The 18,960-nt window shown below is 40.3% G+C and overlaps 1 protein-coding gene across 3 annotated transcripts in view; it reads left to right on the top strand.

Annotated features, from left to right (window-relative positions):
* The window catches only part of cpne5b (copine Vb), a 133,837-nt gene that overhangs the window by 16,931 nt on the left and 97,946 nt on the right, over nt 1–18,960 (top strand). For all 3 annotated transcript variants that reach the window (XM_037102452.1, XM_037102453.1, XM_037102455.1), the window contains exons 3-4: nt 18,171–18,211; nt 18,579–18,625. In XM_037102452.1, the coding sequence (XP_036958347.1) occupies nt 18,171–18,211; nt 18,579–18,625 (88 nt within the window). The remainder of the gene's footprint in view (nt 1–18,170; nt 18,212–18,578; nt 18,626–18,960) is intronic.

Genomic DNA, 18,960 nt, shown 5'->3' with positions numbered 1-18,960 from the left:
TGGTAGAAGATGACCTGTTTAATGCTTTGAGATCTGCCTCGGGGCAAATTACCATTTCCTCACATTAACCTCTGAGTACACAAAATGTGAAAAACAAGATCCACACATCATTAACTTCTCTAAATCGCAGATTTGCTGCGCTCTCTGTGCTGCAATAAATCACGGTTAGTACGTTCAACATGTGGGATATGTGTGAAATTGCATTTTCTGTCAGCTGCTGAATACCTTGTTTGTTTTCCAAAGTCGTGTCAAAGAAATACCTGACAAAGCGTTTGTCTTTTCAACTGAAATATGAAAGAAAAAACAACATGCCAAAACCCCAGGCATCGGAACCTTCTGATCAACAAGACAGGTGCATGGACAGTCATTTAGCCTTGTGAATTGCACCCATTGTGCAGTGGTAGAAGCATCTGTGCTCAGCATATGTGATGGAGTAATGGGAGCTTAATAGCTCTCAGTCAGAGCTATTGAGGGAAGTGAGTCACAGCTGTGGATGGCTAGCTTCACCTGGTAATTAGAAAGATGTGGCTTTTTCATTCTCTCCAGGACCACATCCACCACAAGTCATGCATCCTAATCGAATACAATGAAGTAACTTGTTTGGGTGGTGGACGAGTGCACGCAGGCAATTCGACATTTCCTGTCATTGGCTGTCAAGACTTTGGAGATAATTTAAATGATCTGAGGTGCATAGTCTAAGACGCATGGTGTAAGTGTGTTTAGTGAGATGCAGATGGGTGAAATCTGTCTTAAATGAGGGAAAAATTAATGACATTACCTGCAAGGATCGTCCAGTAGCCGATACAATATCTGTATCCCTCCCTCAACAACAGCAGATAAACTCCGTTGATTATTTAACACTCCTGACTCGTTGACAGGATCGGCTAGTATTTCACGTTAATTACTGTGGCGCGAAGCAGCTGTCCTCTGGAAAAATCTAAAAAAATGTTATTTCAGAAGCTACGAGACATGCTGCAGTGACATTACTGCGCATCATCCTTATTTGAACACATTTTCTTGGGTGACGGTGATTTCAGAATGTTGCACTTAAAATTAGAAGCTATATCTGGTACGCTTCAGCTAATGAGCTCAGCTCGCCCCAGGCATGTGGCCTCAAGTTTTGATCTGCCAGTCTATCTCCCCACTGGCAGAAGACTGAGCTGACGAGCAGACACATGGCCGTCCAACACCAATGTCCCCATGTTTCCAGTTTAAATACGCCGCATAAGATGTTTAATGTTGATTTCCAGTTCAAAAGATGGAGCATTATTTTCAAGCTGAAAGCCCAATGTTCATCTGAGGCTTTATTTGTCGAAACAGAGTGTGGGTGCAGTTAATTTGAGATGACAACTAATTTGATCCTTCACAAACTGTAGCTGTGGAGCCGTTAAAACTCATTTCTTTTCACCCTCAACACGAATCCGAAAATAAATTCAGACAATATAATTAATCAGACTTTTTTTCTTTTTTGTTAGACTGCAAAAAAAAAAAAGAATGTAAACAGCCTAATGTGATCATTTATAATGCCAGTTCTACCAACTGTGGGCTGCTAAGCGCCTTGCAGTGATTGATATGGGATTGAGTTCACTCCTCAGAGTAGATGGGAGAATGTTTGCCTTTTCTGGGCCTGCGGTGTTATTTCAGCTCTCGCTCTGTGTGTCCCAGTGCAGGACGGACTGATTGGGCAAGATGGACTTACAGCAAAACTGGAACGAGTGTAAAGTGTGTGGGTGAGATGACTGGATTTGATTATGGAGCTACCAACCCAGAGGGGGAAATAGATAATGAATGTGTGTGTGCAAGTGTGTGTATGTGTGTTATTTTCCTGGCTGCATTCATGAAGACGTGATTCCAATCGTGGTGGGTAAGGACAGTCATGGTCGGGCATTTTAATTCAAACAAATGACTGTAAATAAAGCTGTTCACTTTTCAATGTCAGCTCCCAAAGCAACACAGTCCTCTCATCAAGGTGTTACTGTAAGATGTATCTGATATTGCCGTGCTGTTGTTGTTCCTGGAACATCATAATTAACGCTCCAGGACCAACACTGCGTCTAGTGATGAAAACCAAATCTGGAGTAAATCATTGTGGCAGAGTTAGTTAAGGACTCTCAGTCAGGAGAGAAAGGATTCATGTTTTATTTGAACAAATGATTATACTGTTCACTTATTATTTTCACACAAATTTCACATATATCTTCAGTTTCTTTTCTGTCTTCTGTAGCATTTGGTTACATTCAGGAACTAAAATACTCGGTTAGGTTCAGGAAAACATAGCTTGTTGTACCTTTCTAGTCTTTTTCCAGTTGCTGAGCTATAACATTACAAAAACGTGATTGAACAATTGCAGCAATGGTCCTGGAGCGACAATAATTATGATGTTGCGGGAACAACACCAACGTCTCAATTTCAAATTGTGCATTACTGTGAACTAGCTTTTTCTAATACAGATAGTATTGCCTGGAACCCTTTCAAATGTTTGGGGTTTTCTGCAGTTTCTAGCCATGCCAGCATTGTGGCTCCAGGGATGGCAAATGTCAGACTGTTCTGTTGGTCCAGACTGAAATATTTTGACAATTTAACAATTGCCCATGAAACTCTCTATCAAAATTCATGGTCCAAATGGGCAGAATCCTTCACAGATCCCCTGACCTTTCCTCTGGTGTACCACCAGGTCAAAGTTGTTGTTGTTTACCATAAACCTCAGTTCTACTTTGCACTTGCACAGAATGCTAACATGTCAAATTGCTAACATGGCAAACATTATAGCTGCTAAATACCAGCATGTTACTTACAATGTTCTTTTCCCAAGGATGGCTAAGTCATGTCCTGCCCTAGTCTGCCTCTGATTGGCTAGTATTTGTTTCCTACGTTAGTTGGGTTGGTTAGATTTAGACTTGAGGAGTGAGAATGGTTAGAGTACAGAATAACAGTTAGCATGCTGATCAAGCATTTAGCTTTGAGCTTTTCACAGCCATGTTTTTTTTTGGTGAGAGCTGGAATGTCATCAGCTAAAGAATTCATCAGAGGGACATCTGACATCGAGATCCTCCACAGTGACCCACTTCACTGAAAAATTCACACATTTTACACTGACCTACTTTGAAGCGGTTTTGGAACTTTTTTTCTCTCAGGATATCATTTTTACAATATGGGCTGACTTTGATTTCCATTTTCGCTTTTCATCTGGAGAACCCTGCTGCTGCATATACTTCCAGTAAATCTTAAGGCAGCGAGCTCCACTTTTCTTGGCAGTCTTTCAATTGGAGAGGAGCACACAGGGGGATACTGTAAGCGCGTTTTCGTTGTGTGGCTACATCTGCACCACAATGTGAAAAATGGTCATTTTTGCCTGGTGATTAGTCGTATTCTGCATCTCATAGAAAAACGCACACTGCATAACATGAATGATCAAATGAACTGCAGTTTGTCAGGGTCCTAACCATGCACATTGCGATGCTGCTCCTTACCTGACATGCGTTTACTTGGGCTATGGCACAATCAGCACTGTTGGGAATTTTGCGATGATCCCGAGCTTCACTGCCAGGCTGCAGCCTTGCTGTGTCTGTCTGGCAAACCGGGCAGGAATCTCCCCAGAGGAAGTCCTGGCCTGAATAATTCAACAGCTGGTGGGAAAAACGATCCTGCCTGGTTCTGCCATCGATCCGACACTAAAGCAAAGCCAGCACTACAGTTTGGACTCAGATGTTTGAGGCTGTGAAGAGTGCTTTATTTGTGATGACTACTACTTGTTTTGTCATGGATGAAAAATGAATTGGAGAGCATCATTAGTGGAGGATCCTTAAACTTTATATTGCGTCAAGTCTTGTGTCACTGTTAAAGAACATATATACAATATCATGCATTAAAGATTGCCAGCGGCAAAATAATAAGGCAGCCAGGTAATAAGAGAGCACAAATGTCGAGACAGTGATTAGATGAGAGATGGTGATGAAGGGCCTGTGAAAGCTTCTTTTGATACATCATCCAGCTTTAATAACACTGTGCTGCATAATGCTTTACCCGACGCTCTTGTAAACAGATTACTCTCCTCCTTGCACCTCCACATTTCCCTCTGTCGCTTCCTCCACTCGCTCTCCCTTCTCAATCTGTTTGATCTAACTCCTCTCTCCTTAGCTTACCTCTTTTTTCTCTTCTTTTACCTTGTTCCTTCCTCATTAACTCATCCCCTCCTCTTTCATCTACCACCACCATTGACACGTCCCTTTCATTTTGCCTCACCGGCAATGCTTCTTCATTCAAGATTTTAAGGATTGCCTTCTTGTTACAATCCATCTTTGCTTAAATGTCCTTGAGTAGAGCACTCGGCCTTTTCTCTTGTGACAAATTGTCATTGCTGGATAAAAACCTCTTATTTTCAAAGCATCAGGTTTTTAGGAGGTGGAAAAGCAGATCCTTCTTTAGATTCACTGTTATGTGACTTTTCTTTTACCAAAATTAAGTATCAGTAGCTCCATGTGTGCAATCTCTGACATTATGTCTAATGTTGAACTAGTAAGTGCAGTACTATATACAGCTCTTTTGGACGGATGCTCAAGGAGAAGTGGCTGATTGCATCCAAGTTATGAAATACAATGCCAAATATTTTTGATGAATAAATGCTGTCAGTGATATTGTTTATGTGACAAGTGCATTTTCTTTATATTGTGACTCCTTCACAATAGAAGTTTTCACCATAGCTGCAGTGAGAAATGTTGGATTTGCATTAGCAGTAGCTCAATACAGCCACAGATATGACATCAACATAGATAACATTAAACTGTAAGGCTGACTTCAATTAAATGAAGCAACAAACTGTAGCACTGGGTTAAGTGCACGTACTGTTTCCTGTGAATCGCTTGTGTGAGAGTAATTAATTGATTCCTGACAGAATGGTGGACTAAATCATTCAAATAGACTGAATGGCCACTGCTGATAGAGTGCAGACATTACAATGACAAAACACAGGGTTTGATTTTCAAGACAATATAAAAGATTTTAACTTGAAAGCTTCTTTGCACACACACACACACACACACACACACACACACAAAAGGATCCGTCTTTAATTTTGACATCAGTTGACCTTGTACTTGTCAGGCTTGATATCATGACTGCTCATGGATGTAACATAGAGGGTCCTTGATGCACAGTGTATTAAATTGTGTTGTGTTTCACCATTGAAAACTACCATAATAGCAAGTGAACAGCAGAAACAACAACACTGACATACCATCAGCTTTTAAGCCACTCTGTCTTTGCTTTCCACCTCCTCCTAACTGAATTATTTGGCTCTGTGCTGCTAAATGCTCTGCTGTCTTCATGAACTTTTGTCTGTCTGCTGTTAAAAATATTTTTCAAGGCACACATTTTGCCAAAATATCTGTTTAGCTCCATTTTAGTTATGCTTTCAACAGCAACTCAGGTCCTGCAGGTGATGGATATGCAGTTTAACACGTACGCACGCACGCACGCACACACACACACACACACACACACACACACACACACACACACACACACACACACACACACACACACACACACACACACACACACACACACAAATACACACATTCCCCCAGTCTTGGGTTTTTCTGCATTGTTTGCCTTCGAGAGGTCAATAGGAGGTCTGGATGAATACAGTATAGATTCATTTTACACCCACGAACTGTCCTCCCTGAACCAGAAAAATACACCCTCAACAGGAACCTTTCACCCTCGATGCACGCATGCATTTCACAGTCTTTTCTTGGATGTAAATTTCCAGGGAATACTTTGTTCGGAACAGAATTAAACGCATGTTATGTTGGCTCCAGTCCATAAGACTTTGGTTCAGAGTCCTAATTTAAGTTACAATCTCAGCTCCCAAAGTTTTAATTATTAGCCTGTGGCGGCATATTTATGCTGACTTGTGCTTCATTCTAAGTCAAGAATCTCACCCGCTCAGTTTTCATGTCTTGAAACGCCTCCTCAAAAAAAAAAAGAAAAAAGAGCCACTCATCCTCAGATATTTATCATCCTTTGCTCAGCCTGCACTCAAAGCAGTCATAGTTGAAGGGCTGGGGAACCTCCTGTAGATTATAGGCAAGGAGGTGTCTAATTATTGTGGTTTGCGTCAGATCTCTGTAAATAAAGTCGGCTACGTCTGTGTGTCTGTCTAACGGGGGCTCGTTTCTCCCCCCCGTGCTGGAGGAACTCCGTTATACTCTGTCTACATTTGATCAACTCTCTGAGGACTTCACTTCTCTCTCCCTCTCTTTCTGACTCTCGCTCACACACTCACATTCTCTGACACACATTTCCTCCTCTCCTTTTCTTCTTCGTACATTTGATTTTCTCTGACATTCCTGCTCTCATAATTTCACAAACTCCCTTGTGCACGGAGACATACATACCCAAATCCTGCCCCCGCTACCTCCGCGCATTTCAGATCTTTTCATAACCTCATTTACATAAGGGAAGTTGTGTTTCAGGAAGTTAGTTTGAAACCCCTTTGGTATTGCCGATCCCTTCAGAAATGGATTACGCAACACCTAATGCAAATCGGGTGACTCACTTTAAATATTTAATGATGTAGCGGTAGTTGTTTTGTGATTGTTCTTGTTCTTGTAGACTAGGCAATCTCACGTATAAGTGTCTATAAGTGCTACTTCTTCAGCTTTCAGCTCAACTATGACACTTTATTCAAGGCACATCACGTGTTCAGTGCTTTGTGGAACAAGATCAGGAGATGGCACTATTGACAAAAGACGTACACTATGGTTAGTCTACTTTGGTTAGTCTGATGTAGTTTTGGGTGAGGTTTGCTTCAATATTTAGGGCAGGACCGTTGTTGACTTGGAGCGGGGTGTGTAGGAAGTCATATGCTGCGATGCTGCAGGGGCTGCACTTCACACAGGGTAATAAAGGAATCGCTTTGATGAGGTTTTGTTTCAGCAGACCTACATTTGAATGCACACCTTCTGGCTGTGTTTTGCTGCATCCTTTTGACTCACTTCCTGGTTGAGTGTCCTCATATATACATCCCAGTGTATCCCCATCCATGAATGTAGACCTTATGCCACAGTTTGCATGGCTGACTTAATCAAACTGGTGTGTGTAACAGTGTGTGTGAGAGAGTCGGTGTGTGTTGCATATATTAGACTTGCTGACATTGCTGCTTCTAATCACACCACTGTGACAGAGGGATGGGTATCATTAGGACTTTATCAATACTACTACTCTAAATGATACCTCTTATCAGTGGGGTTCTTAGTGGTTCCCTTTGTTAGAAAATCACTGCTTTTTAAAAAAGTATACAGTATTATTTATGAAAAGACTAAATCAAGAACAGGAAATTAAAAAAATATGTGAACAGGAAATATGTGAAACAAATGTGATAATTTTAGGGGGAAGTCAGGTATATAACAACTGCCTAAGCCTAACTGGTGACCCATTTTAGCATTTATACTTTTATTTATTTATTTGTTCAAGAGAACTATGTCATCTACAACAGACTGTGGACGATCTGCCCCTCGCTCTTCCCCTCCGTTCCACTGACATTCACAAATGCTCACATGCAGAGATAGAGACGCTCTCTGGGGCTTACTTAGGATGTTGCTTTGTGCAGTACAAACTTGTAAGTGCACCTGGTTGCTTCGATCGTCATCGTTCGGCGCATATTGGATTTGATCCGTTGCATAATTGACGGCAAGCTTCCTCCACACGTGGCTCGCCGTCTGTTATCACAATGGAATCACATATGAAAAAATGCCAAACGTCAGGTGTGTTTTTCTAACAACGTTAAAAATGGTACGCCTGATGGAGAAAGCAGATACTGCTGCACTGCTGGTAGAGAGAAAACAGAAAGGAGAGGCAAGCCAGTGCGCAGACATTAAGCTGAAAAATGAATGCAACACTGTGTTATGTAGGCAAACTACACTATGTTCTACCCCTAAGAGACAGCCACTCTGTGGGAAACACTGAACAGTGAGGCTTACAACAGCAAAATCTCACTGGAAACAAAGCTTCTATGTCAATAAATAATATTCCTGACATCAAAGTACCAAGTGAAATTTAGAAAGTATGAAGAACACGGACAGTATCAGCCAGTAACTCAGTTTACAAGAATGTGCCGTATTATCTTCATCTTCGCTAAACTTTGAGACATCATATATTACTTTTCAGTAGCCTGCTACAACAGCTCACATGGTAAATTCAATATGGACACTACCTCAGTGCTAATCAGTACATTTTCTTCAGCACAACAGAGTCAATTATTATACAACTCTCTAAAATGTTCACATATTGGTTAACTCCACTATTTTGTCTCTGCCGTACTGCTGATAGATGTTAAAGGAACAGTTCCCCCCAAATCAGAAATACATATATTTCCTCTACTAGATGGGATTCGTCTTGTGAAACTCAGTGGAATGTGACTCTTGCTGTACTCAGAATTAGTGCTGTGGAAATAAACCTCATACTGACAAGACAAACAAGTAAATATGGAAGAGCAGTAAAAGGGGAATAGGGGAAATACAGATTAAAGGCTGCCCCAAATAAAAGCCTGGTTCCCTCAGCCACTGGGACAAGAATTTACAGTATTGTACTTTATATACTCATATACAGGATGTGTGGGAAAATAACTGGAGCACATTACAGAATAAAGAAGACAAAGGCAAGAACACACGCACACACACACACACACACACACACACACACACACACACACACACACACACACACACACACACACACACACACACACACACACACTATGACTGATTGAAACAGTCGACAAAACTCTTACTTTACATTGACACTGTCTGTTGCATGGCTGTTTTACTAGAATACACTAGATTGCACACATGGTCAAATATCCTTTTTTAGAGACACTGATACCTCCTTTTTGTTTCCTGACTGCAGTCACCATGCACTTCAGATTAAGTGAGCTGACATCAAATTGCTGTTGACTGAGGTCCAAAGCACAGGTTTTAAAACATACTTGTCAGTAAAAAGAAGCCATTAATTATTTAATGGCACAAAATGCTTTTAATTATTCAGCAGCAGACACAGAATGACCCTCTCATAGTAAATAAGTAAAAGTATAGTACTATTTTGTCTCTTCATTGTTTTGTTTTTTTTGGTGCTGTAGTCATTAAAATAATGTGTAATTAAGCTGTAATCATGTAGTGTTTTTTCCCTCCATTGTGTTGGACATAAACCAAGTGTCTCTCATTGTGTTGTTTGTTTTCATGAATATATAAAAAGATATTTTTTTCAGATAGGCCCAGCTTTTCTTTGGTGAATGTTAACATCATGATGGTCACTTTTCATTTAATCTCTGCAACATTCCACAGATGTAGTTTGTAGTAGCGATTAAATGAAATTCATGAACTGAGCCAATCATACAGCAGCATATTGGCTTTTTGAGCCACTATACAAGAGGCCTGACTCAACACGGTGCACAATAGAAACCTTAAAGGTGTCATTGATGACATTCAGCCACCTAATGAGGCATTCAGTCTTCCACGCCATTAATGTCAAAACATGCTGTTGTTTGAATGATCAATCAATCAATCAATCAATCAATCAATCAATCAATCAATCAATCAATCAATCAATCAATCAATCAATCAATCAATCAATCAATCAGTGTATTTGTATAGCAACAATTCACAACAAAAGTCATCTCATGACAGTTTCTAGATTGAGCAGGTCTACACCATCCTCTTAAATTAATTTATAGCCAACATTTCCCACATGAACAAGCACTTTGCGTCAGTGGCAGGAAAACTGGCTCAGTGGTGGGCGGTCATCCATCTTCTGGACGGTTGGTTCAGTGGGTTATTACAGTATGCTGGGGGCAAACTGTAGAACTCTGCCAATTTTAGTTTTTTTGTTCCTCAAACTGGCAACTACCAAGAATGTTGAAGCCCATGAAATGCCACGTGATACCAACAGTGATACTGGCTCACAAACCTCGTTAGAAACTGAAACCGACCTGACAAACACTACAAAATATATTAACAATTAATTAATTAACAATCATAGTAATATTTTAAAGGAAAAGATATTCTTTTATTTTCTGCCTTTCTACAAACTCTATACATATAATTGTTTTCTTAATATTTTTGGTCTTAGACCGACATAGACTGAATTTTAAGTATATCACCATAGTAACACAGACTGCTCATCTTTCATGCTCTATATAAAATCTTGTTTAGGTTATTGGATATTGCAATTACCTCTCTGGAAAGATGGCAACACTGCTCCCAGAGGAGTTTGTGGCACAAACCACACTGTACACACCACCCTTTCTGCCTCAAGCAGAAAAAACAACAACAAAAAAACCAAAACAGGATGCACTCCCTCAAGACATGAAGAGGATGTACTGTGTTTAATTCAGTGTGTAACAATCCCTATACACAAAACATTATTTACTGAATGGCAGGCCTAGTTTGCTTTTCATCATTATGTATTAGATTATAGATATTCTGTATATACGGTATATGGCATTACCTTCACCTTTGGGACTCTGAGTATAAAAGACGGCCTCCAATAAAGAGCTTACATGAGATGAGTAACCTATCAGTTCTGAAAGACAGTTGCTGTTGGCCTGAAATGTGTTCATAGGACAACAAGAGTGACTGAACAAATAAAGAACATGGGCCTCGCCTTATGCATCAAGAAGGAGGTGTTTACAGAAAATCTTTTATCACAGCAATGTAACACTGTTTTAATCAAAAGTGAAAACTGTCAAATGCTGCAGAGAGATTTTTCTCACACTTTTACACTATCTACAATTTTTTGTTATTTGAACCTGTGATCTCTAGCAGGTCAGACCAATTTAAACCAGCTGCTGGTCACCTCTAAAAATATATGCGTAGGCTGAGTGATCGTTGGAAAATAAAGTGGCACAGGGATGCGAGATAATGGAGAGGGATAATAAATAGCCGACAGATAAACAGGAGGTGGAAAATGACAGGATAGAAAGGAGGCTGTGGTGGACGACATATGGGCTGATTTATCTTGGACCAGTGTGAAGGTAAAAACATGAGCGAAATTAGGAAAAGAGAGCGAGAAAGGGACGGAATACTGAAATAATTGGTTGGATGAAACATTACAGAAATAGACACTGAGTTGGTCAAAGTTATTTAAAAAAAGCAAATGTCAAGTGTCCACTGAGAATATTGCTGTTCTTGAGCAAGGCGGCAACTATAAAAACCAATCACTGCACTACAGTCAGCTTGACATCAGTGTCGTGATTCACTTTCACAGATGGAGATATGGGTTAGAAGGATATGAATAATGTATGAGTTTAAGTGTACGATATTAGCACAGAAATGCCTTCGCTGATTCATTTGTGCTAAAACCAGGAATCAAAAAATATCAGCTACCTGCTTTAACCCAGCTGTCAAAATAAATCAATGTGTCTGCAAACCATGGATATGTTAAAAACATTATGTTTCTGTATGTCAAAACTTTACATTTCTTTAAGGTCACCCTTCACTTACAGTTGCTGTGATTGTGGTCTGGTTAGATTTTGGCACAAAGACCACTTGGTTTGGGGTTTGGAAAAAACATGTTTTTTTTGCTCACCTGGTTTTGTTGTTATAAGCACAGCTGGAAACCTTCTGTCATCTAATTTAAAATATCTGGTGTTTCTGCCACTAACACGCAATATCCTGACGTCTCGTCAAATATGTCCAGTGGATATTGCGCTTCTAAATGTTGAAATGCTGTCTCTATCGAGGATTTCTGGCTTGACCTCTCACCTCTCCCGAAATGAAAGTTGGCTCATAAATGTAATGTGAGCGTGATATGAAAAGTATTGTAGAAATGTTGATATGAAATGTACGAAACACATGGAAGTATCTGTTGTTTGAAGAAAACATAAACACCAATATTTTATTCTATGTCTGGGCTGTAAATCTATTAGATGGAGAACTCTCCCAAAATGTCCTGCATCAAAATGATAAAACAGCCCTTAATAATGTGTCCTAAGGCCCCTCTTTTGGTAATTTTAATTCATCTTGTACACACACAAAACAAACCACGCACAAACGAACACACACACACACACACACACACACACACACACTCTTGAATGAGCATTTCTTTTTCAGGTATGGAAGTTGCAGTTATATAATGTTTAAAGGGATAGGTCGGGTTTTTGACGTGGGGTCATGTACATATCTATAATCGGTCTGTTCCCTACCGTAATCACCGATCAGCGCAGCCTCAATTTGGAGAAGTAGAGAGCCGCTCCAGCCCAGACGCTCAGCTTTGTACTGCAGTGAACAGGGTCCAGAGAAAAAGTGAAATAAACCACCTAAAACAAGGCTCATCTAAAAAAATCTGTAACAGTTCAAGTGTATGTTGTAGAGGGAAAATTCACACTGCTTTACATTGCCGTCAGACCGGCCTTTCTTTTGGCACTACATTTTTTCAACCGTAGAACCTCCGTATCCCTACTATTAGGGAGCTGGGCAACAGCTGATCTGCGAGGGGCGGAATACAGTGCGAGGCGCAGCTGCTGGATGAAAGGTTTACTTTCGATAAAAACAAAACTTAACTCCGCTCACACTCGAAGTGTAACAATGGACTCGAAGCGAATAGGGATTGTTGAACTGTGTTGTGTGCTAATGTTCCCTTCGAGGGCTGTTAGGAGGCTTAGTGAATGGAAACAATCCAAATGAACTGAATATGTATTTGGAGAAGGGCTGCATAAATTAAAGTGAAGAAAGCATCCAATTACCAGAAACAATGCAATCCTGCGACATTTAGCATACGAACATGATGAGCTAACAACACATGTTGTTTTATAAACTTCCTTTCTTCTGCGGGAGTCATAGCAGTGCAACATTTCTACATAAGATGAAACCACTTTTAAAGTCAGTGCTGTGTCTGCTCCGATTTGATTATTTAATTATCTTGCTCTACTCATGCCAAATCCATTTCTCTTTTCAATTTAGATCATTGTAATGAAAGGCACTTTCTGCCTTGACCTTGGACTCTAACGCAAGAATTTCCAATGCTGCAGTGCTTCAACTACAGACATTTTGACAATCACAGAACATCAGCAAGCGTTGTCTTCGTCATTTTGAGCACAAGATGAAAAACATGAGATTTCAAGATTTCGTGTTTTTCTTTCATGTCGGTAATTGTCCCTGCAACTCACTCACTTGAAATCTATAAAGGGAGGGAGGGGAAACACAGCGGCCGAGAAGAGATCGAAATAGACTGAGGCTGATGGAAGAACACAGCTGAAATGAAACCAGAAAGAAACAAGAATCAAAAGAAGCCAGCAGGCCTCTCATGTCACTGTAGTGTCTGAGAAAAAAACATGAAGCCTAATAGTGTTGGAACATAGTTGCCTCTGGCAGGCATTATGAAAAGGTCAAGCAAGCATGATGGAGGTGTTAGGCGGACATGCGATGACACTCGATACATGGGTGGAGGTTTAGAGATTAGAGAGAGAGAGAGGTTTCTGGAAAAATGCATTAAAATAAGGCTCAGGAACAGGCCAAGACAGGCAGAATGAGGAAAGAGCATGAAAATGTTTAATGGCATTCAGCCAGATGGAAAGAATGTAATGCACATGTCAGGTGAACCAAGAATCTGTGTTGGGTGAACAGATTTCAATGAAAGAATCGGTTGCTGTGCTGGAACTGGGCATAGCTCTTGTAACATATGCATGGCTGGTTCTGTGCGCTGGCTCGGACATGAATATACTTTATTTGCATAGTCAGTTAGACCAGACTAGAATCAGTATTTTGCACCAAAGAGAAGCAGTGCCTTCCTTCTGGTCTTAGTCCACATAATAATGAAGGCTGGTCCTCTTTTTGAGCTGATCCCAGTCTCTTAAAAGCCATGTCTTTAGAATTTGGAAGTCAAATGTAACATCTAATATTTTAGTTATATGCCACACTGTATAATCATAAAAAAAACAAAAAACATAACAAACGAGCAGAATACTGCCTTAGTGACGGTCGTAAAGGTGATTGCACAGCCAGATTTCACTAAATGATGTAGGAATAACAATAACATATGTAAGATGACAGTATGAATAACAACAATGTCCATGTATTATCACAATGCATTTTTTATTGTTGTTGTGTGTTGTTTTCAATGTCAAAGAGAAAAACAATTCAAGTTAAGTAGTTATAAAGAGCGAGAAACACAGGGCATTCACCTACGAGACTGTCACGTGTCAAACCAAAAGTCAGTGTTGAATTAATTTGGAGTTACGTTAAGTAGGTAAGTTAAATTATGTAACGTTTTTATCTTACATTATGTACATAAGCAATGTCCCCTTAGTAACGAATGTTAACCTGCCTATACGAGGAGCTTTGGGGCCCAATCTAACACCGACTCTTTAACAGTGTTAATCACATGTGCATTATTGCATTACAGGTCAGCTGACTTGGTCATTTTCTTTACATCCAAATTGGATAAAATATGGATTATGTTAAATCTAGCAAGAAAAGCTTAGAATGACACTGAAAGTATTCTAAAAAATAGAACCCTTCCCACGAGGTAACTTTGCATTGCACATTTACACAGAGAAGAAAGTCTTCTCTTCTACACATCTGAATGATACAATGTGTGGATGATTCAAGCAAGTTGATCAACTGATCAGCAACTTGGCTGATCCACCTTTTGTTAAAAATTTGCCTTGCATGAATAAGGGGAAACAACCAAAAAACATTTAAAGCTTATATTTGCAATGTGTACGGTTAAAAAAAAACAAACAGTCATGGGAAAGTGCTTTCATGCAGCTGAGAAGAACATGTTCCAGGCTCCCAGCACCCACACTGTCAGAGATGTGAACTACTCACTGTCAGGAGCGAAGGAGTCAAATGGTGATTAAACTTTCAGTGTTTTCTCAGATAAATGATTCCCTATATGTCACAAGTCTTTGAGATTATGATGAATCTTTGAGCGATTACGGCACATAAATCAAACAATATAATGAGAGAGGCGTGCTGTGTTTTGAGACTGATGGTCTCTGAATTAAAGATCAAAACATCTAAAGCCAATATGAAAACTCGAGTGACAGTTATGAAAGTTGTCAAACAATGCACACAGCTTTTTAAAGAGCATTTCCATTCATTCTTTTCATGCGTGTTGGGGCTAAAAATCTAGAAGCCACACTTCAAGAATTGAGCAACGGAGACCGGATGATTGGGTGGGAGAGCAAGGTGGAGAAGCAGACAGTTTGAAAAAGACCCTTGACAACAACCTTTTTGGACTTTCCCCTAACATTACACAAACCTACAATTTTCTGTCTCCAACCTTTGCTGTAAATCAGTGCTGAAGGCGCTAATCAAACCTCAGCATTAGAGGACTCTTTTTAAAATGTGATCCGTGAGCTGCCTACTGAATTCATGACTCCAGACATTATCGGGCATGAGTTTGCTAACAATTAGTCTGGGAATTAAAGGTACTCGTTAAAATTTAGGACGACTGACCTGTTTTCAAAAAGTTTGCATCTGAAATTTACAGGAAGACAAAGATCACTAAATAGTATAATTCACAGAGCAAAAGTTTGTTACCCTGCAACGATTTTTAATTAAATTAAAAAAGCTTGCGGTTACACACTGAAGACATTGCAAGGGCGGAGGCGTGGTGGATGTTTGAACGGCAGAGAAAGAGATGGGCACACACAGACGTGCTGGTAATCACGCCGCTATTGTATGAGATAACAAACCCAACAATTTTCTGCACTGATATGCCAGCCAGCTGATTCAGTATTCTGTGAATGTATAATGTCTGTTGGCACACATGCAAGAGGTTGTAAATGTAAGAATAGTTTGTGCACCCAGACAGTTCGTGGCTCTGGTTTCACACTGAACTTGATCCGTGCTACTAACTCCAGCCATGCAGTAAAATGTATTTAAGTAGCACACAGAGCCATTGATTAAAACCAGACATAAATGGATGAAATAATTTGAACTTGCTTTGGAAGAGTGCCAACACGACCGCTGTTGACCACTGACTCACCAGATGTAGATTGTGGGTATAAGCCTGCCATCGGCTGACTACTTCAGTCGGCATTCTCCTCCTCTCTGCTATCTCTGTGTTGGATTTTTCAAAAACCCTTAACTCTGAGGGGAAGAGCAACAACCTCTGAGCAAGCCATCCACACATTAAACTGAACCCGGTTGCTGACGATATGAGCGCAATCAAGCTGGGGCTGTACACATGTGCTAGCTCTGCTTGACTGGATCTGACTCGGCATGTCAGCCCAGCGCAGCAGGGATGTGCATTTCCATGACAACAGGGCTACCTGCTTGAAGTTGTGTCTTTTACTGATGATGCACTTGTCTTGAGTAGTGTTCAAATGAGAGTTCAAACAAGAGGCAGTAAATACTCTTCCACGCTGCAGCGCAACTGAAGAATGGTGGCTAACAAAGCTCCGCTACTCGGTTTAATTTCCTAAAAAATCTTCACAATTAAGGTCCCTGTTACTTGACTTAACCCAACTCCAACAATAGTTGAAAGCAAATGTGATAAAACAGAAATGCTGCATTATAAGCAAGGAAGCTGGAGATAATCTAAATCTGAAAGCACAGAGATTCAGTTTCAGGCTACAAGACTGAAGACAGAGAGAAGACTGTCTCTCAGGTTCAGGTCCTGCTCAGACATGAGTTAGGTCTTGCAACACATGAATGTTTGAGGGGGAGAAGGGAGGTCGACATGCGTTGGCGACGGTCAGGTCACATCTTGGGTACGACTTGGCTGAACTCGGTAAAACTGGTAACTGAAAAGTCAAGAAAATCAGTGCTGCTGACTAGTCGTCATACAGTACTACTGTATCTTAGTGAGCAGCTTTTCCTTTACTGGACAATATAAAGGTGCTGATAGTTGCATCATGCCGTATACAGGTGTATACAGGCATATTTGGAACTGAGGCTCCTACTCCGCCATGTTTCATCCACAGGTGATTTCACTGATTTGACTGATTAGGCCTGCCCTTGTCTGTTCCCATTGTTGTGAGCGTGCACAGAGCCCATCCAACATAATCCTATCCAGACAGCTAATTATCCCGAAAAAGAAATAGTTTCTTTGGTGAATTTATATGCATAACTTGCCTGCACAGTCATGGTAAACCCACACAGGTGATTTTAATCATCTTGGCTAAATAGTCCTCTCAGGACTGTGTGGGCGTGAAGCAATCACACGCTTAATCACTCTTGCCCACAGGGCTCAGTTTGAGACTGTCCTGCCAATGGAAACAATACCAGTGCCTCAAAATAACAACTATTATGTTTACATTCAGTTACAATACCCTCTGGTGGACAGAAGTAATTATACCAGGAACAAAGGAGGAAGTCGTGGGGGGGGAGACAGGATGCTAGTCAGATAGGTGAAGGTGGAAAGATGTGTCACAAAAGCTTAACACTGCTGTCTTTGAAACATGAACAATTTTGTTTTTGTAACCTCAAATTTGTGTTTTTTTATTTTTAATTATTATTTTCATTTCATTTTACCCTAAGTCATGATCTCTCCTCTAAACCTAAATAAGTTGTCTTGTTGTGTTGTCTAGCACAGACAAGGGTCATACAGTCGATACCATTTCAGAGAAAGCTTTTATTTGTGGCTCTTGCAATACAATAGATTTTGTCTTTTATTTTGAAGGACTTGTTGTATAATACAACCCCAGCAGAGCTTTAATTGGCTGTAATGATTAAAACCATCAGTGTGGGTGTGCACATCCTTTAAGATACAAGTTAAATTACTGGAGTGGAATTATCATGGAAGTACTTTAGTACCTTATTTTGGAATAACTTATTGCTCCCTCCAAAGAACAACTCACTTGAGCAAATGATCAGAAGCAGAGAGCAGCGCAGCAGACACGATTAATGATTAATCATTAATGCTGAGGGTGTGGAGGCCCATCTTTTTTCTTCCTCTTCTGTAGAATGTTTAAAGTTACATCGCCACTACTGTGTTTAATTAATTCCATCAGCTATTTGCAAGGTGCTCGATAATCACTTAAGAGGCGTTTTGTATTTTTCATGAGTCAAAACATAGAACCTTAAAAAGAAAAAAGAAAAGAAGAATTTGCCCAAAAGTGTTTTTTGAAGTGGCAAATTCAGTCCTGCACAATAGTGACATGTCAGCAATAAGAGGTTCTTTGTCAACGAGTAACAATTGTTCCTTTCTCCTTTATTTTCCAGAAATCTACTGGATAAAGACACATTTTCCAAGTCCGATCCATGTGAGTAGTTTGAATGATTGATTGTTTGTCTGTGCTCACCTATCATTCCTGTGCAGATCCTCCATCCTTTTATTTAAGTAAAAATGTTGTTTTCAGTCACACTTAATTTTTGTATTTTCACCTTCTCTTGTGGTTGGTGTGTCTTTGGTCTGTCTTTGTGGAAATGTTGTCCTGTGATTTGGGAAATCTTTGTTTTGTTCAGAGTGCCGTGGCTGTTTGTTCACTGTGGTGGAGCTAAAACCCTCACATTGATTTCCCATTTGGAATCTGCCTCCTGTTCTCTGATTGTCTCTCTCTTTTTGCCTCTCATTTCTCTTCCTTTCGCATTTCCTCTCTTTTTCGTCCCCTCTCTGCTGCTTTTTCGCAGTGTGCGTGCTCTATACGCAAGGTGTTGAAACCAAACAGTGGAGAGAGGTGAGTAAAGGCACTGTTTATTGTAACTGTTGCATGTGTGTGTTGGTGTGTCAGGTGAGAAAAGTGAGGCTGTGGATGAGACATTTCCATTCTTGTGTTATTTCTCCACTCTGTCAGCATGCAGTACTGTAGCTGGTGCTAACATTTCATTAAAGCTGTTGAGCCGTCAGTTGTCTGAAAATGCCGGGGATATATTCGTTAATTGGGCTCTTCGGCCAACAAAGAAAAAAACCCTCCCAATGTAATGATCAATTTGTTGAGACTCTGGGGATAAACAAAACTCTGGGGAGACATTAAATCCGATCTGTCTGAGCCTTGTTTGGTTTATGTAGGCT

The sequence above is a fragment of the Acanthopagrus latus genome, chromosome 6 (assembly GCF_904848185.1).
Source record: "Acanthopagrus latus isolate v.2019 chromosome 6, fAcaLat1.1, whole genome shotgun sequence".
In the NCBI taxonomy this organism is placed as follows: Eukaryota; Metazoa; Chordata; class Actinopteri; order Spariformes; family Sparidae; genus Acanthopagrus; species Acanthopagrus latus.
This window is presented reverse-complemented; position numbering and strand designations above follow the sequence as displayed.